General features: G+C 41.8%; 1 protein-coding gene across 1 annotated transcript in view; it reads right to left on the reverse strand.

Annotated features, from left to right (window-relative positions):
- Positions 1-25,749, reverse strand: part of FCHO2 (FCH and mu domain containing endocytic adaptor 2) — a 68,021-nt gene extending 42,272 nt beyond the window's left edge. The window contains exons 1-6 of the mRNA XM_082191903.1: positions 25,472-25,749; positions 8,129-8,220; positions 3,810-3,884; positions 2,339-2,480; positions 2,098-2,250; positions 347-451 (exon numbers count right to left, since the gene is read on the reverse strand). Coding sequence (XP_082048029.1) covers positions 347-451; positions 2,098-2,250; positions 2,339-2,480; positions 3,810-3,884; positions 8,129-8,220; positions 25,472-25,504 — 600 coding nt within the window. The 5' untranslated portion in view covers positions 25,505-25,749. The remainder of the gene's footprint in view (positions 1-346; positions 452-2,097; positions 2,251-2,338; positions 2,481-3,809; positions 3,885-8,128; positions 8,221-25,471) is intronic.
- Between the last annotated feature and the right edge of the window lie 1,726 nt (positions 25,750-27,475).

Genomic DNA, 27,475 nt, shown 5'->3' on the forward strand with positions numbered 1-27,475 from the left:
TTAATATCAAAACTAAAATGGCAATATTCAAGTAGCACAACAAATTCCACAATAAATTTGATCCAGGTGAAAGAAGCAAATCATTATGTAAGAAGAAATTAGCCAGGGGGAATATAATGTTGTTTCTCTATCCCATGCACTTAAACTTATCCAAAAGTATTTCCTGACACAAAAGTTCAAATTCTGAACCCAGAACTTAAAGCCAACTGTGCAGATTAGGAACACTTTTATTTAATTTGCTGACTGTATTCTCTTTTTCCAGACTCCTTGGAAAATTGTAAGTGAGAAGAGCAGAGACTGTGCAAATTATAGTGTTTGCCTTGCAGATACTGAAAAGAAGGTTTACCTGTGCAGTTTCGGTCATTCTTTGTTCAAAATCAGATTTTGCTGCAGCATATTTTTCAACATAGAGTTTATATGTATCGGTAGCCTTCTTGGATTTTACTGCTGCCTAAAATAAAATAATAAAATAATAATGATTGTAGGGAAGGAAGAAATAACAAGGCATACTTTTTACAATCAATTTAGCTGACTTACAATTTCATGTTTTGCTCCCTCACAGTAATTTCCAGTTCTTACCACATGAGGGCTCATGCAAACAACATACCACATGACATTAAGTTGCTATATCACCTTGCAATGTTAAAACACAGTTGTTAGTAATCTCGAACACATTTTAAAATAACTTTTGAGTTTATTGAAACTCGAAGGGGAAACATAGAACAAGATGGCAGGAAGATGACAGGAAGAGCTGTTCAACAATGGAACAGACTCCCACAAGAGGTGGTGGACTCTCCTTCCTTGGAGGTTTTAAAGCAGAGGTTGGATAGCCATCCGTCATGTGTGATCTAGTTGACATTCTTGCATTGCAGGGGGTTGGACTAGATGACCCTTGGGATCCGTTTCCAGTTCCACAATTCTATGATCCTATGATTCTATTTTAATATATTTTCTCTACTAATCCTTTCAAAGCATTTTTTAATGATATATAAACAAGTAGTGAACACTATGGTGTTAATCTTTCCTGAATCTCACTACATATATTAGATTTTCCATTAAAATCAAGTTTATTGGCTCAGTTACACTGCACAGTCTCCATGTAGCACTATGCCTGTTTTAAAGAAAAATTCCAACTAGACCCAACATTGAATTTACCATAATCATTCTCTCCTTTGCACTTCAACGGTGGAAAACTGAATTGTTCAGAGGAATCAAATATATTACGTATTCAAATGCCGCTACACTTTTCAAGCTGAAAGTAATCATGCTTGCTTGTGGCATCAGAGTCTACTGCATGCTGACCATGTTAAGACATCCATTTAGACATTTAAATGGATGGTAACTTTTTTTTTAGTAGTCTGAGACATATTACATAGCCTAATAGAAGGTGCTTTGGGGAAAATGTGTTTTCCTCACAGTAAATTCAGCAGGGGCTACACATAACTGAACAAGTGAACAAAACTGAGCAGGGCAATCCCAACAGGGGTCAAAGACTAGATGCTGTGGTGGTTCCACTGCTCCAAAATGTTGCCTGCTCCTGCCAGTCAGGGTGGAAGATGCAGCTTTTTGTATTTTTGCTGGGCCAGTTGCAGGGCTGGCAAGTTAAGGAGCCAAAGGATCAAGCTCCTCAGGGATCTACAGTGGTATGGATCCCGGTGGATCCCACCAGAACACGCTGTTTCCCCAGGGCTTGCTTTTGGCTACCACTGGTGGGAGACTTTGCCCACTCAGGCAGTGTTTGGGCATTTGTCACAGCAAAGTTAACTCAGTGACACTACTCTCTGCTGGCAGAGAGGAGCTTATGCTGCATCCTGGCCCACCCTCATCATCTACATCAGGTGGTTAGGATTACAGCCTCAGTGAATCTCAAAATGTTGCACCTGTGCAGACATAAGCTAATTCAATAAGCAAACAGAACCTTACTTTATACTATTATATAACATACTATTGTTTGTTTTACGCAAAAGACATCCTTTGATTATCCTTATTTTTTACACTGAAAAACACTAAAAGCAGCAATGTCGAATGGATGTTTTCTATCTGTGCAGTTAGACTATTAAACTATAAAGAAAGGCAGCTAAATCTTTGAAACATTACCTTGTCTATTTCTCTCTGTGTTGCACCTTCCTTTTTCAAACGTTCCTGTTCCACACACTTTGAATTGTAGTTTTCTTTTGCTTTTTGAAGGGCCTGAGTAATATTCTGAATATTTTGCATTGCTTCCAAAGTTCCTGAAACTTCTTCTTTAGTCTGTTAAATATGACATGTGTGTTAAACACTACCAATTTAATATTTTCATCTGAAGTTATTAAAATGCATTAAAATGACTATACACAACCTTTTTATGAGCTTTTAGTTGTTCATCTCCATACTTCTGCACTTCTTTTATTAGCTCTTGCAACTTCCGAACAAGTTCTAAGTGACAGCTTGCTAATTTTTCTGATGATGATTTAAAAACATCCCAGACTGGTGCAAATGTCCTACAAATAAGAGAGAGAAAATGGGTGTTTTAGTGCTGAAATAGCTTGAAAGCAAAAAATAAATGATAAATAACTACGGTTTTCTTTAATTGCAACTCCTAAGGATATTTGATTGAGTCTTCCTCTTGTTTACTTTTATTCTGTTTTCTTGTTGACCCAATAAAAATATATTCCCTATGACCCAATAAGAATTTCTAAGTCCTGCATTTCAAGCTTTGACAAATGTCACCACAGCTTCTTATTACTGCTCAATGCATATTCAGGACTCACTTAACATTACTTGGTTTAGAAGCAAAAAAAAAGGTAATTAGTAGGAGTAAACAATTCACTTACTATAACAAGAACAGGGTTAGGAATGCTCTCCAATTCAGAAATTTACTCTAGATGTGGGAGCTCTGACTGAACAGGATGTTTTAAGTTTTCATCCCTGTTCAAAGGCTTACAAGCACAGCTGAGGCAAGCAGTGCCTCGGTTCCAATTGTGTCATATTCCTGCAGATAATTTCAGGCCTGGTACTCCTAAATCTCATTCTTGGCAAAATATGATGCTCCACCAAGGCTTTGGGCACTCCTGCTCTAGTTAGGCAGTTGGGGCCTTGGGCATAGCAGGATGGAATGGCAGGGACATTACAGGGAGGCACTCTGTGAATAACTTTCAATTGTTTTTACAAATGTTTAGATGAAGAACTCATCAATGTTTTAGGTTTTTTAACATTCAAATGGAGCACTTATTAAAATATTACTCCTCTAGGAAGTTAAATGTCAAATTTCCACTAAAGAGAGAGTCACATATGGGTTAAACTTGTAAGCTACTAAGGGCTGCCCAAATTCAATTCAGTAAAGGAAGTAGGTTTGCATTCACATATTTCTTTCTACTGAATGAATGTGGCAACTACCTGGCTAATAGTTAGCAGCCACTTTACATACTTTATCTTATAATAATTGCTATTGCCTTGTAAGGTAGGACAGATTCTTTTCATTCCCATATTCAACACGTAACTACCCAAGTTCTACCATACATAGAGTATATCATGCTTCAGTAAATTCATGCAAAATACACAAACATTTTGCATTTTCTTTAAATGCATAGGTTTTTGTTTTTATTCAGAAAACACACACAAAAGAAAGAAAAAAGGAGTAAGCTCCCAAAGCCATATACACACATACAGAGCTCAGTTTTAAGTATTGTATACATCCACAAACATTCCAGATAATTCTGTAATATAATTAAGTATTAGTATTATATTATACAGAGAAAGGCAGAAAAGCTCCTCTAACAGCCTCCAAGAACCTGCACAAAATTATTTTGTTTTTAATCATCATAACTTACCCAAGCTGTGAATAATTGCTTGCTGATTTGGCTAGCTTTGTCATTGATCTTGAATATGCCTCTTCTATTGTAGCTCTATCAACGGAAGAAGACAATCAGCAGTCCAAAACCAAAATATGTACAAATCTTAGAGGACATGAACAAATGCACTGTTTGTTAACTAGCCTAAAGCTAGCCTAAAATCACGTGTTTTAACTCAATCTGCTGTGTGCTTTTCCCCCTTAAGAGTCACATAAACCAATAGGTAGAAGAATAGCTGAGTGTGGATCATTAGGGGGACAAAGACGGGTGGTGACTCATCAAAAGCTGAGCCATCAGGACATTTTCAATGCCTGCTATCAAGGGGGATGGAGCCCCTCCTCCAGTGTGTGTTAGTGGGCAGAGATAAAAGGGGTTTAGGTTTTCAGCTTGGATAATGTAGGCTCAGGGAAATCCTTTTCAGTCTGTTAGAGGCAACAAGGAAGAAGAAGGGGATCCAGGGACAGCATGTAGGCTGATTGTAACAGAGAGAGACACAGAGACAGACAGACAGACAGACAAGAGAAAGAATATGGCTGGTTTCTGTGTTTTGGACCCAAATGCTGCTGTGCTGATGGGAGAAGCAAGAGACCCTCTTTGAGTATAATGGTTTGAACCCCTCTATATTGACCAGGGTGGTCCAACACGTGGCCATCAGCAGCATTGGATGCCCCTACCCTTCACAGTCCTCATGCTGCCTTCCCAAAGCCAGGTAAGTGAGGTGCTGGGCTTTGGGAAGAAAGTGTGAGGGCTCTGATAGGGTGCTAGAGTCCTCCTACCCCCTTTCCAAAGCATAGTTAGGGCTTTCCCAGCTTTGGGAAGGAGGTGGGAGGGCATTAGGTCCCTGCCAGAACCTTAAATCTCCTTCGCAAAGCCTGGTGCCTTCCTTAGCCAGCTTTAGGAAGGCAGCATGAGGGCTGGGGGGGTCATCAACCCCCCCCATGTGTGTGTGACAAGGTGGTGTGCAGCCCATGGGTTCTATGTCACAGTTTTCTTGAGGCCCACTTGGTATGAAAAGTTGGATGGCCTGATCTAAGTTCAGGTTGTATATACAGTGGTACCTTGGTTTACGAACTTAATCCATTCCGAAAGTCCGTTCTTAAACCGAAACCATTCTTAAATCAAGGCATGCTTTCCCTAATGAGGCCTCCTGCTACTGGTCCCCTTCCACCGTTCAGCTTCCGTTCTTAGACTGAGGTAAAGTTTGCAAACTGGGACACTACTTCCGGTTTTGCAGAGTTTGTAAACCTAATCGTTCGTAAACAGGCCTGTTCTTAAACCGAGGTACCACTGTATGTGTAAATAAACAGTATATCATCAAGACACCATAGCCTCCACTGTGCCGCATTGTCCAAAAGGAAACACAGACCTTGGGTAAAGTGTGCCTGCAACCCCTGAAATTTCACACTACTCATGAAGATATGGGTGGTGTCTAACAATATTATGTGCTTTCTTATTAAGCCTTTGTAAACTCCTTTGCAAATTGATATTGACTGCTGCACAAAATTGCCTCTCTATACAATCTAATCCCAGATATACCTAGCAGATACATTCCTTGAGAAGGTAACTAATTTGGATTTGTTGCATGATTAATTCCTCTAATGTTAGATCCCTAGGTCAAGGCAGTTACACTGATGTTTCAATGCAACTTTATTCCAAATATTGGAGAAGATTGTTTGAAAGATTACTTTTAAAGCACTATAACAGGGGTAGGAAACCTAAGGACCGTGGGTCGGATGCCGCCCAATAGCCTTCTCAATCTGGCCCACGGACAGTCTGGGAATCAGTGTGTTTTTACATGAGTGGAATGTGTCCTTTTATTTAAAATGAATCTCTGGGTTATTTGTGGGGCCTGCCTGGTGTTTTTACATGAGTAGAATGTGTGCTTTTATTTAAAATGCATCTGTGGGTCATTTGTGGGGCATAGGAATTCGTTCATATCCCCCCCATATAGTCTGGCCCCCCACAAGGTCTGAGGGATGGTGGACGGGCCCATGGCTGAAAAAGGTTGCTGACCCCTGCACTAGATTCTACTTAATGTATTTGAAGGTCTAAAAAGTGTCCTACAGTGGCAATAAAAAGGGGTTTTTTTTGACAGTTTCAGAACACAGCAGAAAGTGTCTTGTATGAGGGGTAAAGTTGAAGGACCGCTGGACAGTTAAGTCCAGCTGAATTCGACTATGGGGCGCTCATCTCCGCTTTCAGGCTGAGGGAACCGGCGTATGTCTGCAGACAGCTTTTCCAAGTCATGTGGCCAGCATGACTAAACCGCTTCAGATGCAACAGGGCACTGTGATGGAAGCCAGAGCACACAGAAACGCCATTTACCTTCCTGCTGCAGTGGTACCTATTTATCTACTTGTGCTGGTATGCTTTTGAACTGCTAGGTTGGAAGCTGGGACAGAGCAATGGGAGCTCACCCCATTGCGCAGATTCAAACTGCCAACCTTGTGATCAGCAAGCCCAAGAGGCTCAGTGGTTTTTAGACCACAGTGCCACCACATCTCTTCCACATGAGGGGTAAAGTGATATGGCTGTAATATATCTTTGACTGTACTAATGAGAGCAAAGCTAGTGACTCAAATTACAGTTTACATCAAGTTTTGTGTTAGCAGCCAAAGATCAAACACACAACACCAGATAATATCCTCTGCCTGGGATTTCTTTTTTAATCTAAAGAAGTTTATAAATGATTTTAAATAATAAATAAAAACATTCTAACACAAGACCAAAGGGCTTGCAACAGTGTAAGTCTTTAAGTAACCATGGAAAGAGTTTTTGTACTCTTAAGAGTTACAAATTAGAATATTTTAAAGAAATGAATGCCTTGAACTAAATTATAGGACAGAGGATCAAGGGTATGAACGATGCACAGCTAATCCCATTTGAAACTTTGCAGCTTTATTTATTAGAAGTATTTTCCCCCACGTTCCATTAAAATACTCAAGTCCCTTAGTAAACTTCAAGCTTCTGCTTTTTTAATTCCTCTGTCTGCTTACTGGAAACTGGTTTGTACTTCTATAGATATCTCTACAACATTTAACTATGACCACAAAAATACATTGTTTCCCTTTTTTATAATACTGCTCTATATCGAATTCTGTTTAATTTTTGAATTGATTGTATCAAATTCATATTTTAAATTACAAACAGATGTTTTCCAAATAGCTCATTTTCCCACTTTGCACACTACTCTATAATTACACTTGCTGTAAACCCAAATAGCATTGAAAAATAAGCTATGTAAGGACAATGTATTGCTGCAAAATCAATTTAGGTGGGATCCAATGTTCTCCCTCTGTTGAAGGGAGGGAACATTTGTATTAACTCACTGATATGAACATTAATTTTCATGACTAGAATGCAGAATTTGCATTTTCTAGTGAAAATGCCTAATTTCTTGGATCAAAAAATAGACATGCATAATTCTAGAAGAGAAAGTTTTGATTATGTAGTGTTCTCAGAAGACAACACTTTCAGTGTTCTTTCTTCTTTAATAATAATAAATTAAATCTGATACAAGTACCAAAACATAAACAAATTAAAGCATCCACTTTATATTAAAAACATTTCTATAAGAACTTTACAAAAGGGAGACTATTATCCACTATATGGAATTTCACCATTCTAAATGGTCATAACCCAGTGACAAAATTCTTTATAAAAACTACAGCTCTGTATTTCATTAACAAATTTGAATGCATTTTAAGATTTACAGAATGATGTCAATCAGACTAAATAAAGAGTACCAAACCATCTCGCATTCTTTCTTGTTTTGAAGGGCCTCCTTGCATTTCCAACAGCAAGCATAAACCAGTTTAGCAACCAGTAGCGCATGTTTTGGAAACAAGTGACTAGGAGATTGAGTTCTGATGTCCTCAGTATGCTACCACCAGCCAGGTCTATTTATTTGCTAAATCTGAATCAAAAGAGACCATGACTGTTCTGAACCAATGTAGGCTGTATGAGTATCAGTACACTGAGAAAGAATCCTGGCAGAATTAAGACTTTGCATGCGAGTAATTCTCAGGTTCAGGAGCTCTCTGGGTGGCAGAAGCAATAATGGCGCACAGACTGGAGGCTCCCCAAGCTATCTTGATTTATTAGGGCCACAGTCCAATGCACACAGACCTGGAAATTAAGCCTCACTAAATTCAGTGGGGCTTATGTCTAAGTATACATGCATAGAACTATGACGTAAAACCATTAAACTGTAATACAGTAGTTGACTAGTATTCAGAAAGATGTCTTCAGTGGTTTATGTAAGTATGCCAGAATAAGTAGCTAATAAACACACATACCTTTCTCTTATGAAATCTGCTAGTTCTTTTGTAGATACATGCCCATGTTTCATATTATGATAGAGAACATCAAAGCCATTGTTCCTTTCTCCCTATGATTTAAAAAAAATGGTTTAGTTTAAATTATGAATAATAGAATTAACAACAGAAGAAGTTCACTCATTAGCACCACTCCACAACCAGTTGCACAAGCACTAGAAGCAAACTCTGTGAAACGAAGTATCTGGAACTAAATCACAGTAAGACTATTAATATAATGTGGTTTATTTAGAAATGTGAAGCAACAATAGTAGGGACCACAAACAGCACCCTCATATGGGGATTACATCACTCTTGTGTAATCCACACCTTCTACTACCCTTCTCTTACACTAAAAGATAAAGCAGCAAAAAGTAATTGCTCCAGTTCTAATATTTTGCATACTTATTACTTCCAACAGAGGTGTGTCCCATTCTAAAATGCTTCAAGAAGGGCTGTTTCCTTTTTAGCTATATTGAAAAGTATGCAATTACTGTCTTGTTCAACATGGTACACCAAGAGTAAAAAGGGGGCCATGGTGTTGTTCTTCCCTGCTCCAAATTAGATAAATGTTCCTTCTGACAATAATGACTGATGGCATTAAACCACCACATCAAACCATTGTTAAAAACTAACAATGATATAATGCGAACGTGCAACATGCCTATGCGTGCTGCTGAAAAATTGCTGCTCTGCTCCTTCCTCACTCCTTCTGTTGATACACCACCAGGAAACAAGCCTGTGTGTGGCTTGTTGTGACATCCGAACTAAGGCTTGTGGTTTGTTTCCCCCCAAATCAACCATGAACAGTAAACAAAACAAACTTTGGTTATCACTTGTAGTTTGGAGAGAAACAAACCAAAGCCCAGGTTTAGACATTATGACTCCAGTTTACTTCCTGGTGGTGCATAAGCAGGCGTGCGGGAAGAGCACAGCGAGAAATTTGAGTTGTGTACAAAAGCATGCTGCTCATTCATATTAAACCATAGTTTGTTTCTGACTATGGCTTTTAACATTTAAAAATGAATACCTGTTAAGAAAGCTTTTGTAATATATCTAGATTACAATGAATCAGTTAGGTTTGCCACAAAGTAATCTCATAATGAAAACTGAGAAAAAGAATTCAGCTTGATATTTTTGTTTGCTCTTTCCATTGTAAGCCATCCCCAAATTACTCTGTTAAGGTTCTAAATGATATGTCACCCAATAATACTTGTGTTCCTGATTCAACACTTTATCACACAACAAATTCAGAAAATGCAATGCAAGGCAGGATGCTGCAAACATGGAGCTATTTGCCTTCTGCGAAGGCGTACAGCCCAATGTTCCTCATATGCCCTTTGGGGAGCATGTGTAGTACATGACCTTAAGTTCATAAAGAACCCTGTACAAACTGTTAGTGTTAATGAACAAGAATCCAATAGCAATTCTTTAAGGCCAAGGCTATAAAGTAAAACAGATAAATGTTTGTATTAAATTTGACTATTCTCTTTATTAACTAAGTAAAACAACTTCTAATGCTAACATGGAAATGAAAGTAGCTGTGCAAGCACTATCAAATGACCAGAGCATTTCCAAAAAAACAGTTCATAACAGGAAACACATTACAGGAACTCCTTGTTTTGTTAACTATCCTAGTGCCATATGAAAATTCTGCAGAAAAGATACAAGGCATCACCCTTGTCTATCCAAGCAGCATATTTGAACTTTAAAACTCCTGTTTAGCAGTGCAGCAACTTTTCAACAGCATTCTTGTTTCTACAATATGTAACTAAGCAAGGAATAGCTTCCTTCCATTATTCTATTGGTAAATACAGCAACTTAAGCTGCTGCAGTTTCTACATTAACATTAGCAAATCTGATAACACAGTATTTTTTTAGGTAAAAGGTAAAGGGACCCCTGACCACTAGGTCCAGTCATGACTGACTCTGGGGTTTCGGCACTCATCTCGCTTTATTGGTCGAGGGATCCGACGTACAGCTTCTGGGTCATGTGGCCAGCATGACTAAGCCGCTTCTGGCGAACCAGAGCAGCACATGGAAACGCCGTTTACCTTCCCACTGGAGCGGTACCTATTTATCTACTTGCACTTTGACATGCTTTCGAGCTGCTAGGTTGGAAGGAGCAGGGAACAAGCAACGGGAGCTCACCCCATTGCGGGGATTCGAACTGCCGACCTTCTGATCAGCAAGTCCTAGGCTCTGTGGTTTAACCCACAGTACCACCTGCGTCCCTAGTATTTTTATACTTGAAGTATAAACTACAAGAAGGCAGTACTGATCACTTACTTATTTCTCTGTAAATCACCCTATCTATAAATCCTACTTCCTTGAAAACCTAAAAACATATATACAGCAAGAAATTGATAGCAAATCATTAAAATAGAAGTACATACCGTAATTTTCGCTCCATAACACGCAGTTTTTTCCTTTTAGAAAGTAAGAGGAAATGTCTGTGCGTGTTATGGAGCGAATGCCTACGGATGGCGGGGGAATCTGCTGCAGTCGTGAGCAGTCCGTGGCTCGCTTTGAAACAGCAAAGCGGGTGTAAGCGGCTCCTGTCAGCGAGCCGAGCCGGGGAGGAGGGAGAGAAGCAGAGTGGGAGAGCGGGAGAGGAGAGGAGCCGCTTACACGAGTGTAAGCGGCTCCTGTCCGGTTGGCTGCTTTAAAACAACCCCGTGCTCTCTGTCCCTGCCTGCAGTTTTTTGCTGTCCGATTTTGGATTAGCCACTGTAGGGCTGTGTGTGTGTGTGTGCTTGAGCTATCGTTCTCCTCCTCCTGCTTCCCGTTCACTCTCCCAGCACCCCTGCGCTCTCCCAGCGCCCCTGCGACTTTAGGATTGATACTCTGTGTGTGTGTGTGTGTGTGAGAGAGAGAGAGGGGGGGGATCGTTTTCCTTCTCTTGCTTCCTGTTCACTCCCCCAGCGCCCCTGCGACTTCCAGCGCCCCTGCGACTTTAGGGCCGATTCTCTCGTGTGTGTGTGTGTGTGTGTGTGTGTGTGTTTTGACCTCATTGCGCTTGTTGGGGGAGAGTGTTGGTCGCAGTTTTTCTTGATTTGTCTCAGAGTGGTTACTATTGTGGTTTCCTTTGTTTGTCTTAGCGTGTTGCTTTTAATTATCTTTAAGTGTGAGTGTGAGCCTTTCGGCAGCTGCCCAGCCAGGGAGGAGGGAGAGAAGCAGAGCCTGCTTGTTTTAAAGGAGCAAAGCAGGAGAGGAGAGGAGCCTCTCCTGCATTATTAGCAACATCCTTCTCCACACACCCCACGCGTGTTCCTTCTCCCCTTAAACTCCTCTCCTGCATTATTAGCAGCATCTTCTCCACACACCCCACGTGTGCTCCTTGCCCCTTGAGTGCTTTTCCTTCCCTCCCCATTTAAAACGTGGTTACAAAGCACAGATCCACATGGATCCTCAGGATTTTTGCACTGGGTCACCCCAAATTCACCATCAGATCACAAAGCATGTCCATGGCTACAGCCTGCACCAAAAAACACACATGCACCCACTGTTTCATGGGGCCGCAATGGCACAAAAACGTGGTTACAAAGCATGGATCCACATGGATCCTCAGGATTTTTGCATTGGGCTACCCCAAACTCACCATCAGATCACATGTCTGTGGCCACAGCATGAACCACAAAAATCATACATCCACTGTTTCGTTTAGGTAAAGGTAAAGGTACCCCTGCCCGTACAGGCCAGTCGTGTCCGACTCTAGGGTTGTGCGCCCATCTCACTTAAGAGGCCGGGGGCCAGCGCTGTCCGGAGAGATTTCCGGGTCATGTGGCCAGCGTGACGAAGCTGCTCTGGCAAGCCAACACCAGCGCAGCACACAGAAACGCCGTTTACCTTCCCGCTATAAAGCGGTACCTATTTATCTACTTGCACTTAAGGGTGCTTTCGAACTGCTAGGTGGGCAGGAGCTGGGACCGAAAGACGGGAGCTCACCCTGCCGCGGGGATTCGAACCGCCGACCATGCGATCGGCAAGCCCTAGGCGCTGAGGTTTTACCCACAGCGCCACCCACGTCCCTCTGTTTCGTTTAGAATATTTTTTTCTTGTTTTTCTCCTCTAAAAACTACGTGCGTGTTATGGTCAGGTGCGTGTTATAGAGCGAAAAATACGGTAAGTTGTTAATGAAGAGTACACATCCTATCTGTCAAACTGCAAATGCTTGAGTGAATAAAAATGTTTTCAACTGGAGTCTCAAACACAACAAAGTAAGAGACAGCAGCACCTTTAAGGGGTGATCATGCCAGGGTCTGGAGCCTACCATAGAGAACACCCTTCCAGATACCCCCTCTTATTCCTTTAAAAAAAATGGTGTTTCATAGGTTGCTTTTCAGTTCTCAGGGGTGGAAACATGGGGAAAGTTACCAGTTTTTGATAGCTGCTCAGCAATTTCACATTTGATTTCTTTCAGAACATGTGGGTGGATGCCATTCAGACCTGACAATTTGTCGGTGTTTATTTTGTCTATTAGGCCAAGAACTTCATCTCTTGTTCCTTCCTTCCTGCAAAAGTTCAGGCACTGGGATCTGCCCTACAGATGCAAAGAATTTAGCTTCTCTGCAAACTTATCCTCCTTTAACACATCTTTGACTCGCTTGACATCCAAGGGTGCAACTGCTTCCCTAATAGTTTTCAATAGTTATTAATGGATTTAAAGAACTTCTTGGACTTAAGGCTTTTAGCAATGTGTTCCTCCAATTCTTTTTTTCTTTTTTTAGTATCCTTTACTATAGGGACGCGGGTGGCGCTGTGGGCTAAAGCCTCAACGCCTAGGGCTTGCCGATCGAAAGGTCGGCGGTTCGAATCCCCGCGGCGGGGTGCGCTCCCGCTGTTCGGTCCCAGCGCCTGCCCACCTAGCAGTTCGAAAGCACCTCCGGGTGCAAGTAGATAAATAGGTACCGCTTACCAGCGGGAAGGTAAACGGCGTTCCGTGTGCGGCTCTGGCTCGCCAGAGCAGCGATGTCACGCTGGCCACGTGACCCGGAAGTGTCCCCGGACAGCGCTGGCCCCCGGCCAATAAATGTGAGATGGGCGCACAAACCCCACAGTCTGTCAAGACTGGCCCGTTCGGGCAGGGGTACCTTTACCTTTACCTTTACTATATGCTTGCACATTTTTTGGCCTAAGTTAGTGTTGCATTTTATCCTCTTTATCTGGACAAGACTTCCATTTTTTGACGGACACCTTCTTGCTAGCAATACTTTCTTTTCTTTGATTCTGCTTGTTAAGAGTGCCAGCATTTTCTTGGCCCTCATGCTTCCTTTCCTGATCTGCAGTATACACTCCAGCTGAGCATCTAACATTGCATTTTTAAAGAACTCCCAAGCATTTTTGAGTGTTTTTGCCCACTTGACTTTGCCTTTCAGCTTCCTTTTTACAAATGTCCTCATTTTGGGGAAGTATCCTCTTTTAAAATCAAATGTGACTGTTCTGGGCTTTCTTTAAAATTGGCTATCTACATGTATGTTTAATTTAACAGAACTATGACCAGTGCTCCCGACTGACTTGTCAACACTTACACATCATACTGGGTCCTGGAAACTACTTAAGATTAAGTTCAGGGTTGCTGCCCCTCTAGTCAGTTCCATGACCAACTGTCTAGGACACAGCCATTTAGGGTTTCCAGAAATGTTACATTTCTGTCATGGAACATACAAGACAGAAGTGGGGGAAGTTTAAGTTACCCATTACAACATTTACTCTTTTCAATGCTTCATTTGCATTTGAATTTCATTCTTCATCTCTAGACCACTCTGAGCATTTTGATCATGGGGACATAGCATGTCCACCAGATTAAATTACTCTTAGGACCCACAACTTGTCCCAGAATATTCCCTAGTGGCTACCAATAGCTACTTGCCACAATGGCAAGTACCTATGTTGTTAAAGGCAGCATGCCTCTGAATACCAATTGCTGTGGATCACAGGAGAGAAGAATGCTGTTGCACTAAAGTCCTGCTTTCAGGTTTCTCATAGGCATACACCTGGCCACTGAATGAACAGGATGGAATTGTCAGCAAGGCAAGTGAGGAATTTGTTGGACCTTATATTCTTGGCATATGGGACGCGGGTGGCGCTGTGGGCTAAAGCCTCAACGCCTAGGGCTTGCCGATCGAAAGGTCGGCGGTTCGAATCCCCGCGGCGGGGTGCGCTCCCGCTGCTCGGTCCCAGCGCCTGCCCACCTAGCAGTTCGAAAGCACCCCCGGGGGCAAGTAGATAAATAGGTACCGCTTACCAGCGGGAAGGTAAACGGCGTTCCGTGTGCGGCTCTGGCTCGCCAGAGCAGCGTTGTCACGCTGGCCACGTGACCCGGAAGTGTCCCCGGACAGCGCTGGCCCCCGGCCAATAGATGTGAGATGGGCGCACAAACCCCAGAGTCTGTCAAGACTGGCCCGTTTGGGCAGGGGTACCTTTACCTTTACCTTTATATTCTTGGCATATTTTGAGTTCCAACATATATCAGGGAAGTTGAAGTCTCCCATAACTATTCTCTCTTTCCTTCTTGAATGATTGGTAAACCACTCTAGTAAGTCATCATCCAAGTCTTCAGTCTGGCTTGGAAGTCCATATATTTTTACCTATAGACTCTCAATCTGCCTTCCATGTTCCAAGTCATGGATCTTTTTACAAGCATACACATTATTTACATATAATGGTACTCCACCTCCCTTCCGGTTTGATATATTATTTTAGAGCAGGTTGGACCCCTCAATTTTGATATTCCAGTCAAGAGTTTCATCCCACCAGGTTTCTGTAATGCCTATTAGATCATATTTGCCATTCTGTATTAAGAGCTCAAATTGGGCTTGCTTGTTTGCCATACTCTGTCCATTGGTATAAAATATTTACAAGCATTTCCAAGATTGAACATATTTAGTATTTAAACCACACTAAGTGCACTTTAATTATTTGCTTGCTTAATCAAATATTAAAATTACAGAAGTATACAAATTATAGCCAGGTTTAGAAGCCATGCATTACTATCTAGTAACCAGCTGTGACGTCCAGTCCTGCCATGATACACATTATATGCATTTATCAATATACATATTGTATAATGATGTAACTTGAGTTTTATGTATACTTAATTCCTCCACCACAACCACTTTCAACATGAAATTTGCTCTACAGGTTTTTTCTTCTCCTTTCATATTTTTAACTGCCCCAGGTTTACATGTGGTATTCAACTAGGTTTTACTCAGAAGAAACCCACTGAAATTAATGGACCTAACTTAGTTATATATAATAATTTCAGTGGATCTTTTCCAAGTAAAACTCAGTTGAATACTACCCTATGTTTTATATCACTTTAGTTACAAAATAGTTACATTGCTGTTTCCTGGTAGAACCACAAAATACAGGGAACGAGCAGAATTTGGCTAATAAAATTATTTGAATTTTCTAAGACTATTTATTCACAAAAATGAAGAACTACTAGTTTTTCATGAAAGTGTTCATGTGGAATCTTAAAAGGCTAAACTCATTTGCCATCTACTCAAAACAAGCCAGGATATGAACCCAGAGAATGCCTTATATCTTAGCTTGCTTTGAAGCTATTAACCAGAGTTTCTGAATTTGCACACAATTGAACGTTATGGATAAGAGTTAAATGCTAGGTGTTTGCATAAAGAAAAGAGAGAAATGGCTGCAAAGAGGCTGAATGGTAGGCATGTCATGGCTTAGTAAACTCAAATTATTGGCTTTCTGTTATATGCAAATGCAACAATTTATGTAATGCATTCCAAGACAGCAATGTTATGCATAACTATCTGGGAGTAAGCGCCACTGAACCCCATGGTACTTCCTTTGAGTAAAACAGCATTGATTCAAACACACTGAACATTTGTTTAACAAAGTTTGAGTCAGCCAAATACCACCTTTTGATTTTAATCAGAAATGAAAATATTATGAAAACATTTTACTATTTAAAGTGCTAGGCCAAAACAGGAAGCACATCAAAGAAAAAGAGAAGTATCCGGGTTCTACTTGATTATTTTTTTCGCTGTTCCCTACCCTATTTCCATGTCTTTATTTTTGGTATGTACTAATTTGAATTGCAAGTTGACTACTTTGAATGTGAAAACTGAGTTACCTGGTTTACATGTCATGCTAAACCATTGTTTAGCATGACATGCACAAGCAGAAAGAAGCCGCAGCAATACTTGGGCTCAGGTACTCTCTCTTTCTTCTTCTCTGGCATAGCCAAGAGGCATCTGAATATTCCACTTTTCATTACCTACAGCTTGCCATGTGGTCCAAACCTAGATTTGTATTTAACCTTAAATTATGGTGAAACTGAACAAAGCAATTTCAGAAATAATGATTTGAAGTTGGCTTGTTTTAAACCAGGGGTGCAAGGATCCCTGGCCCATGGGCTGGATGCAGAACATAGTCTTCAACAGGGAGCACCCAGAGGGAAAAGGCTTTTGATATTGTCTGATGTTGCTGTGCAACTACAGCACCTTCCGCTGCAAAAAGATCTGGAGCAAGAAAAGGTGTGTAGTTCTATGTGACACATGAATTTTTGAGTCTGACCCTGTCCCTTACTGGAATGTAGCCTACTACTTTGCAACAGGATGTTTGCCCCATTTCAAAAACGTTCCCCATTTTAAACTAACCACAATGACAAAGCAAACTCTAATTACCAAAAAAGCAAAATCTTCTGTACTCCCAGCTGTGTGGGAGAACCTGAATCTCTCTTGGACTGAATCCTCCACGAAGCGGTGTCGCCCACGCCTAACTCAAGACAGCCGCTCCAGGAGGATGCCATGGTTGATGGTATCAAAAGCCGTTAAAAGGTCAAGGAGAATTAACAAGGACAGATTTTCCCATCTCTCTCCTGACAAAGGTCCTACAGGGCGACCAAAGTAGTTTCTGTGCCAAAACAGGGCCTAAACAATGACTGAAACAGATCTAGAAAATCTGTTTCCTTCAAGAGCACCTGGATGTGGTCCACAACCACCAGTTCAAGTACCTTACCCTATAAGGGTAAATTAGCAACCGGCTGATGGTTACTTTCTGAATCCAAGGAGGGTTTCCTGAGGAGTGGCTTTGGTACTGCGTCCTTCAAGTAAGCGGAGACCACCCCCTCTCGCATTAATCTCCTTCCTGGCACAGTCAGCTGTCCCTTCCCTACTAGTTATTATCAGCTAAGAGGAGAAAGGGTCCAGAGTGCAAATGATCGCTGTGACTGATCCAAGCCTTACTAACTGAATCTCATCCAAAACAGTGCTCTGGACATCCCTTGAGATTCATCTGCTGTAACAGCAGAGTTAAGATCCAGGTGGATTGAAGCAATTTTATTCTCAAAATGCTTTGCAAGCAAGTCACAGCGAGTTACCATTGGTTCTACCACCTCCTTCAAGCCAGACTGTAAGAGGCCCCACACAGTCCAGAAAAGCTCTGCGGGATGGCAAGAAGAGAACGCAATGGAGGCAGCTAAGTATGCCTTCTTTGCTGCCTTCACTGCTACTAGGTAGACTAGATGATGAACCCTCACAAGTGTTTGAATGCATTCCACAGGAGTTTTCCTGCTTGTTTTCTCGCCTGAGATGGGGCTTGACTGTGACATGGCCAGTGATTGCAAAAAGGTTACTAACCTAATGAGAGAATCAAGCTTCACCCTCCATTCCCTCTACTTTGTTTTAAGCTGTAATTCCTGTTTACTGCAACAGATTAGCATAAATAAGTAAACCTTTCCTCCTACAGAGAGATTGGCTCAGTTTCCTGTATTTCCATACCTTTTTGAATTTGATCTAATCATCACAAACAGAAGCAAAACTTAAAAGCCTCCCTGAGCCTAGTCATTATCACCTCAATCACTTTCCAGAGCAAGGAAGACTAGTCACCATAATTAAGCTGAAGAGTAGATTTGCTGGAGCCTGTTATGTTCAACTACCTTTCTCGATAAGAAAACTTCGGAAAATCCATACAGCTAATAAGATGACATACTTTCAGTTTTGTTTTCTGACAATAATAATATAAACACACAAAATCAGATACAACCAATTTAGGGTAGTGGAAAGGTTTCTGAAAACCCTCTTTACAACTTATAGGGCAGAAGGCACAGAAATGAGAAAATACCAGAGTAACTCATTTTATTGCTTGAAGATGGAACTTTCAAGTTCATGCTAGGTTCTCAAGACAGTGTGCGGCTCAAACAAGGAGCCCTGTAAGATAGGCACCAATTCCCTGCTTTCTGTACCACCAGAACATGTCTTCTGTATCTATATAGCACTGTACCTATCTTCTCTAGCTACTACAGGAACTACTGTCTTTTCTGACTCTTTTCCTTGGAAGGAGCAATTATGCTAAATTCCTCAATTTCTGCATTTTCTGTTAGTAGTTCTCAACACTCACCTGGGGAACTTTGTTAGCTGTGGGAATTTATTGGTTTAATGGCTGAGAGTTTCAATTGCAAAAGAGAAAAGGAAAATGGAAGGCAGGGAAAATTGGCTCATACAAGTGACTACCAGTTTATATTGAGCATTCTGTAGCAAGAGGGTATTAGGATCGTGGAGTGATTGTCACAGGTTTGACAACAGTAATGTACCATAGAAAGTTTTGCAAAGTGGGAAAACTGAAGGAAGTTTTCCAATGCTTAATTTTTCTGTAAAAAATGTCCCATTAAAATTTTGTTTCATAAAAGTAGTAATAATTAGTGGATACCAATACGATTACAAGCTGCAAGCTTGGCAGTTTCAGAGTTGTAATTAATGTTTCTCAGGAAGTGTTAAAGAATGTACAGTGGTGCCCCGCAAGACGAATGCCTCGCAATACAAAAAACTCGCTAGACGAAAGGTTTTTCCGTTCGCGATTTGCCTCGCAAGACGAATTTCCGCTATGGGCTTGCTTCGCAAGACGAAAACGTCTCGCGACTTTTTTTCTTTGACTAAAAACAAAGACATGTTTTGTTTATAAAGTTAATTTATTTTCCCTTAAATTTTTGAACTGCTCTTTACAGTATGTGTGACTTTAAAGAGCAGTTAATAAACTGTTGTTGTACCAAATTTGGCTTTGTTTGGACTTTTTTTGACCATAGGAACGCATTAATTGATTTTCAATGCATTCCTATGGGATTTCGTGCTTCGCAAGACGAAAAATTCGCTAGACGACAAAAATTGCGGAACGAATTAATTTCGTCTTGCGGGGCACCACTGTACTTCTATATATTTTCCTGGTTTGTCATTGGGGATAAAATAAAACTGCAAATACACATGAATGTTACCTGATTGCCTGTGCAGGTCAAATAAAAAAATGAAGCTAAAATTCTTATTTCATCTCACACTGCATAATATAAAAGAAGTTCATGCCACAGTCTTTACATTTTTGCAAGTACTTAAAAACAATTTACACATAAAGCTTTGAATGTGTTGGACTAGAACATTTAATAGTGCAATCCTAAACATTTCTATTCAGAAGTAAGTCACAAATTCACAGGCAATATTTCACTGCTTAGATTAGCCTTCTCCAACCCAATGCCCTTCAGGTGTTTGGGACTACAACTCCAATCAGCCCCAACAAGCACTGTAAGCATTCTAGTCTAAAACATCTGGAAGTTGAAGGCTGGTTTCATACTCCATGGCATGAGCCATATTATACTGACTACTAGCATCCAAGGGCTAAACAAGTCAATAATTTCTCTTCAGTAAATGCATATATAAACGTCCAAGATTCTGAATAGGCATTGAAAACACCAACTTAAGTTATCAAATATTGCAAACACTGAACAACCATAAGGTTTCACATGATAGACAGTCATACTAAGCCACATCCTCCATTCTATTTTCATAAAATTTGCAGTAAGTGTCCTCTAAAATCACCTGGATGAAACCACCCACTCCAGGACCAAAATCTTCAAAATTGCAAACTGGAAACTGGGAGGTAAGTACACTATTTGTTGGGCTCAAATACAGCTTCTTTACCAGAGTGGCTGAGGAAACCCAGCCAGATGGGCGGGGTAGAAATAATAAATTATTATTATTATACCACTGCCTCCTTAAGAACTTGAGAACTAATCCTTCAGAGTTGTCCACATGACCAACCCAGTTCTAGCTGATTTGAGCTGTCAGGATGGGAAAGACCCTATAGAACACATATGTCTCAGCCTTCCAAGCAACTTGTCCACATACTCATGCAATACAAGCTTAAAAGGATCCATAACAACCTGACTAAACAATGTCCAAGCCCCATACCTCTCAGAAGCCAGTGCGGATACAAGCAATTTTATCCGAAAACTGTCTAGTCATTTGGTCACAGCAAGTTTTTTGAGTGTTCCACTATCTGATCTCCTGATCCTATATGAAGATGGCTATTCCCCTTCTCCTGTACTTAAAAATGTAGTGTACTAATAGGCTGTTACGGGGAAACAACAGCAACTGTCAAAAGGTCTTAAAGCACCAAACCAGATGTGAGTTTACAGTACCACAAATGATCAGTTCTAAATAAGTTATCCTGTAATGGGGCAGGGAACTTAAACTAAAAAGCAAAGTACCTCTCTATATAAACATGAACCCACTTTTAGAAGTCTCGGTGCTTAACAGTGCCTTACTACTTTCAGCCTATAAAACTAGAAGAATTGTGAATTAAAATACCTCCTCCAATGGAACAATAATTGCATGTTCATTGTATATGTTCATTATATCTGCATTGCAAATAAGCCCACAAAAGTTACTAGCCTACAAAAATATTTACTAGTCTGCGGGAGCTGGCAGAGTAAGACTAGAGAGCTTTATCCCTTATCCAGTATGTCCAGAAGAAAGCAGCCTAAATAGTGAAGAATCTGGAAACCAAGAGCTATCAGAAAAGGTGGAAAGAGAGGGGTGTACTCAGCACCGAGAAGAGAAGATCAAAAAGTAACATTATAACTGCCTTCAATTATCTAAAGAGTTGCAATGTGGAAGATGGAGCAGACTTGTTCACTGTTATTCCAGAAGGCAGTACTAGACGCAGTGAGTGGAAATTGCAAGGAAGCAGATTTTGATTAAACATGCAGAGAAACCTCCTAACAGCAAGAGATGTTCAACATTAGAATAGCCTGTCTTGGCAAGCTCTTCTTTGCTAGATGGCTGGATGGTTTTCTCTCTCATGGATGCTTTTGAGCAGTGGGCTAGACTTAGCAATGAACATATCAACCTATTTTCTTTTCGTGCCAGTGTTGATGTGCTCAAGTCAGGGCTTTCTTTGCAGTTTTTTTTAAAGGTCCCTTTCCAATTTATGAATTGTATTATATAATTTGGTATTTGGATTTTGCCTTAACTAGTTTATATACACACGGCACCTATACACTGTAAGCAAACAGCAAAAATCAACCAAGTCACACAATCTACGTGCACTGGGATTTGCTGCCCATTAAATCCACATCACAGTCTGGCATATTTCCTTCATTGTATTAGGAATGATGTATTAGTTGGGCCGATAGCGGGTTACCTACGTAAAAACAAGAATCACTAAAAACAAAACTAAAAGCTATAATTAAAAAACAATTAAACATTAATAGAAGTAAAACTATATACACATATAAAATCTGTTTAAAACATACAAATAATTACAATTAAAACAGCACAGCACCAGCCCTTTCATCAAAAGCAGTCAATTCCCAAAAACTTGTTGGAACAAGAATGTCTTTACCTGCCAGCAGAAGGACAAGGAGAAAGCCAGTGTAGTTTCTCCAGGGAGGAAGTTTCAGAGTAATGCATATATATCTCAAAGACATATAATAGTCCAAAGTATCAGACCTGACATATTTTATTATGAAAAGTAATTAACAGAATAGTTGCAGTCAGTTCTGCAAATTTTGGGATTATTTATATTAGCCCTGTTACCTTCTACCCTCATTGACAAATCAAGTGTCAGAGTGAGTGAAAAATCATATACATTGTATGCGTGTCCCTATATACATTTCAGGCAAAGTCACTGGGATAACAGTTAATTATAACTTTGAAACCATTTTATAGAATAGAATTGTAGAGTTGGAAGGGGCCCCAAGGGTCATCTAGTCCAACTCCCTGCAATGCAGGAATGTTCTATCATTGTTCCATCACTAATGAGTTTCAAAAACAAGAGGACCCTACAGCACAATGTTGCAGTATATTCAGAGAACCCAGAATAGGAGCCTTTAAATGCTTTTCAGGCCTTGGGGAGAAGTGAATTTCAGGAGTTTCTGTCCCTGCTGGCCTTCTACAGCTGTGTTACATAGCACTAGAGAGTTGCCAGTGTCAAACTAAATACTCTCTTAATTATGAAGTGGAGGAGGGCACTCAGCTGAGGAGGTGGGTGCTGAATAGGTCAATTCCCTCTCCTCCTCTGCCCTTCATTTGCTTTTTGCTTTCTTTTAAAACTGACAGGAAATATTGTATTCTAGTGATTAGATTAGCTTTTCTCAACCTTAGGTCCCCTCATGTTGTTGGCCTACAACTCCCATCATTTCTAGCTAGCAGGGTCAGTAGTCAGGGATGCTGGGAGTTGTAGTCCAAAAACAACTGCGGACCCAAGGTTGAGAAAGGCTGTGTTGGACTAGGACTTGGAAAAGCAGAGCTCAAAACCACACTCAGCCATGAAGCTCACCTTAGGCCAGCCACTCTCTCTAAGCCTAACTGACTTTACAGTGTTGTTGTGAGCATAAATGGACTGGGAGAGAACCATGTATTGCAGCTTGAGCTCTTTGGAGGAAAGGTGAGCTCTAAATATTATAGCTGATTAAGTAAAATGGAAATTCCATATCTTAAACTGTTCTCAGACATAGACTTGACTGATAGAGTCACAGTCTACCAATTTATTTATTTAGATCCTCCCCCACCCATCTCTTTGTAGGCTAAACTCTTACCAATGTTCTGTAAATTCCCAGGTTCTAGTTAGCAGTTTTACTTTTATTTTCATTAATAAATTTATAAAATTCTGTATATCTAGGGCACTCCTCAAGGAAGCAGAAAAAACTAGCTTATTTTGGGGTGGCTCCACTAATAAGCACTCAACCACTTGGTGTACCCTAGAGTTTGGAGCAGAGTTTCTGTTTTTAGAAATGTTTCTAGGGAAAATATAGTGAAGGTAGATTTCATCTATAAGAAACAAATATTTTCACTCAACATCATGGCCACAATACCTCATACAGAATGCTTTTCTATGGAGTCAGTTCAAACGTTCCGTTACAAAGTAGTATTCATGATCTACTTTTAAATAGGCCTTTAGTCTCATCAAAATTAGAAACATTCATTTGCCAGTGTTTTTTCCCTTGAAATTGACACCAGTTAAACCTGGATTCAGTTAAGCCTTTATTTGTTAAACCTAATAATTAAGTTATTAGCATTATCTGTTCCTGACACCAAGAAGGTAACTGTTCCTGACACCAAGAAGGTATGTAGGTTTTCAGCAATGGCAGTATATTCTTCTCCAGCAATGGCCAACAATTACCACATATTTCACACTCTTAAAAAAAAAAACAGACACTACCACCACCCAACTGTAAAATACAGGAACAGAAAATACAGGCAATAAGTATGAGGAAGCAATAGGTTATATATTCTGACTTTTATATCATAAAAGGACTAGATCATGGACATAATGAACGTACAGATATCTGCAGAACTGCCACTCCAAATATACTACCAATATCTGTAACAGATACTTCCTTCAAAAGATGTCATTTGAAATACATTCAGCCATATATAAACATTTATAAAGCCATAATCAACATTTCAGTTGATTCTGAAACAATTGATCACATTTCTTGTCTCAAAATGCCCCAAGATATCTAAGGTTGAAATCCTGCACACACTTACCACAGTGTACACCACAATGAATTCAGATGGACTTTCTCCTGAGTAAGCATGTAAGGATTCTGTCACTTCTGCTGCAAATCCATACATGTCTACTCAGAAGTAAGTCCCATAAAGATAAATGGCAGACAGCAACCACAACTGGGTACCAATTCACAAAATTCCTAAGCAGCAATTCACTGGGACTCTGAGCTTTCAGAGAAAAGCAAATCCAATTTAAGGAAATCAAAGCTGAATGAGCATTCTTAGAAACTTTAGATGGACAAAAATTTTGTGACACTTTTAAGATAGCAGATATTCCAAGGCAACATCTAATTATTTTATTAGTAACCTATCCATGCTATTTAAATCATTACATGAAACTACTAGCTTGCTGTTCTTCTGAATCATGAAGTGCAGAAGAGGCAGAGAAAAAGAGCACAAGCTGTATGTTCTTGTATACAGTTTCATTCCTGGAAAGCACAGGTACACTAACACAGTGTCTCTGAAAGAAAGCACGTATAAAGGATATTTTTTTAAAAACCCAAACCAGGTTTGCTCTGTAGTTAGGTGATTATGTTGATTCTACTACTTACTGTTAAAAACCTCTAACCGCTTAACTCAAAAGTCATGTAATAAGCACATAAAAATTCAATGTCCAGACAGTGACTTGAGGTTCCTATCATTACTTCATCTCTTTGGTTCCTTTGCTAAGAAGTTTTATATATAATGGATTATTATAGTCATAAATAAAGACCTCGTCTTGCTTTTTTTTAAAAAAAACAACAACATAAACAAGACCTTAAAAAACAAACAGCACCACAATGGAGTAGTTTCGGATTCCACAAGACACTGAAGATTCACCAGCGGCATTTAGTAGAAGAGTCAAGGGAAGGAGGATCCCGAGTAAACTTCCACTGAGTGAAGAAGCCTCCAGTTTCTAGGGTTTTGTCAGCGAGAGTGAAGAAGAGGAAAAGTAAACAACCTCACCCAGCAGCCTGGCCCCGTCCCGCCGCCGCCTCGAGAGACGCCCCTCGGGGACAGGAGGGCACATTTTAAGCCGCCACCCCCCCCCAGTCACCCTCCTCTCGGGGCAAAGCAACAGGTGCCCTGGACTTCCTTCCCACCCAGGGAAAGAGAGAGCCGGGGAAGAAGGCAGGCACCCTCAGCACAGGAGCCACACAAGGGCACTGGCCTGGGATAAGCCCCCGCCACACAAGCCAGTCGTCCCCTCATGCCGGCCTCGCTCGCTCGCCGCCCCCCCTCCCCCCGCTGGCACTGGCCCCGGAGCGGCCCGTGAGGTAAAAGCCGAGGCCGCCGCACTTCGCAGCGCCCCCCGTATCCCAACCCGTCGCTACGGCAGGCCCGAACCCTGCCCCGAAGGTGGCGCAAGAGCCGGGAAGGAGAAGAGGCAGAGGCGCCGCTGCCGCCGGGCTCCGGGTCGCCTCTTCTCCCTCCCCGCGCTTCTTTTCCATTGTGCGTGACACGGTCCGGCCCCAGAGGAAAGGAGAGCGGGGGGGGGGGAGGGAAGGGAAGCCAAAAAACCCCCACAGCTCCTCACCCAGAAACTCTCCACAAAGTACGCCATGACCATCTCGCTGACTCGGCCCGGCCCCGTCCGACACAGCCACCGGGAAATGGGGGTGGGGAGAAAGAGGGAACCGCCGCGCGCCGCCCTTCCCTTCACGGCACAACAACTCCTCCTCCTCCTCCTCCTCTAACTCTGTCCCCTCTCCTTCGCCCTCTGTCCACAGAGGCGAGCTCAGCCAGCCAGCTCCAAGGGGCGCATGCGCCAGGTTGCCGGCCAAGGCGCGCGCACCGCGACTCGGCACAACACGGGCGGCGCAGGAACGGCCGACTTCCCTGGCGAAGGGAGTGAGCAGGCGCGGAGAGGCGGATGTGCAGGATTCGAGAGGGGCGGGGCGCAGGAGGGAGGGAGGGAGGCCCAGCTTATGGGGCAGCGGCCGGCGCCGAGGCTCGGAGGGTGGGTGGGCGAGTCGAGGAATGCTGTGCGTCTGAAGGGGGGGCGGTGTAGAAGCGGGGTACCCCCCCTCCCACCGCACCCAGGGATATCTTAATGTAAGACGCCCTGGGGAGCCTTCCGGATGGAAAGGCATCAACAACGCAGGTTTTAAGGAGGAGGCGACTTTTTCCAACAGGTGTGGAGGGAAGCCGCGGGGGGGGGGGGATAAAACAACAGAGGAGGCTGAGCCACAGGTCAGAGTTCAAGCAGTTCTGGTCCACGCTGAGGCTTTTTTGGTTGGCTTTGGCAGTGGTGTGATGGTAGAGAAGACCCCCAAGCCCACCTGTTGCTGCTCAAGCATCATGTTCTTACACTGGCCCATCATCAGTGGTCCATGGGAAGGACACAAGCAGAGCATGACATGTTCCCTGCCCACTTGCCATTCCCACAAAGGCTGGGGACATAGTAAAAAGGGACCCCTGGCCATTAGGTCCAGTCGTGACCGACTGTGGGGTTGCAGCACTCATCTCGCTTTATTGGCCGAGGGAGCCGGCGTACAGCTTCCGGGTCATGTGGCCAGCATGACTAAGCCGCTTCTGGCAAACCAGAGCAGCGCACGGAAACGCCGTTTACCTTCCTGCCTGAGTGATACCTATTTATCTACTTGCACTTTGACGTGCTTTCAAACTGCTAGATTGGCAGGAGCAGGGACCGAGCAACGGGAGCTCACCCCGTCAAGAGGATTCGAACCTCCGACCTTCTGATTGGCAAGTCCTAGGCTCTGTGGTTTAACCCACAGTGCCACCCGCGTCCCTGGCTGGGGACATACCATACATTTAAAGCACATCTGCTGCTGGCTGCAAAGAGTTGTGGGAACTGCAGTTTACCCCTTTCAGAGCTACTATTCCCAGCACCCTTAAACAAGGGCTCCCTGGATCAGGGTTGTGGGTGGGTGTGCTTTAAATGGAATGTGCACCAGCCAAATCCATATAACAACAAATAACACTATATCACAGCAAGCATTTTTTGACTAACTGTGGCAGTGCCAAGCCAGTTTTTTTCCTCAGCCCTGCTCCCACTTTGCATACACTGAAGAGGACTGGAGGCTGAGATGGTTGCTTTCTATTTTTTGTCATTTTAGTGGGTCATAATAAATAATTGCTTTTGATGGCAGTTGAACCCCTAGCAAAGTATGTTAATCTAATCAACCACTTACGGGCTGGTTAGCTTAAAAGTCTGTTCCATACAAACTAGTAGAAAGCATTGTTAAAGACAAAGTTGCCATGCATATAGAAGAACAAGTCTTGCTGAAGGAGAATCAGCATGGCTTCCGAAAGGGTAAATCCTATTACACTATTTGGGTGTCAACAAGCTCCTTGGGGAGTAAGGGCAGGATATTAATAGAATAAATAAATAAAATAGATGTGGATGCTCCAACCAACAATGCTGAGAGTAAGAGAAAACATGATAGAGGTGTATAAGATTATGTATGGTGTGTGTGGGGGAAATAGAGAAGGCAAAGTTTTTCTACTGCTCTCATACAGTTAGAATCAAGGTCCATCCAATGAAGTGGAATGTTTGAAAATTCAGGACAGACAAAAG

The sequence above is a fragment of the Podarcis vaucheri genome, assembly GCF_965113315.1.
Source record: "Podarcis vaucheri genome assembly, chromosome: 11".
NCBI classification, from domain to species: Eukaryota; Metazoa; Chordata; class Lepidosauria; order Squamata; family Lacertidae; genus Podarcis; species Podarcis vaucheri.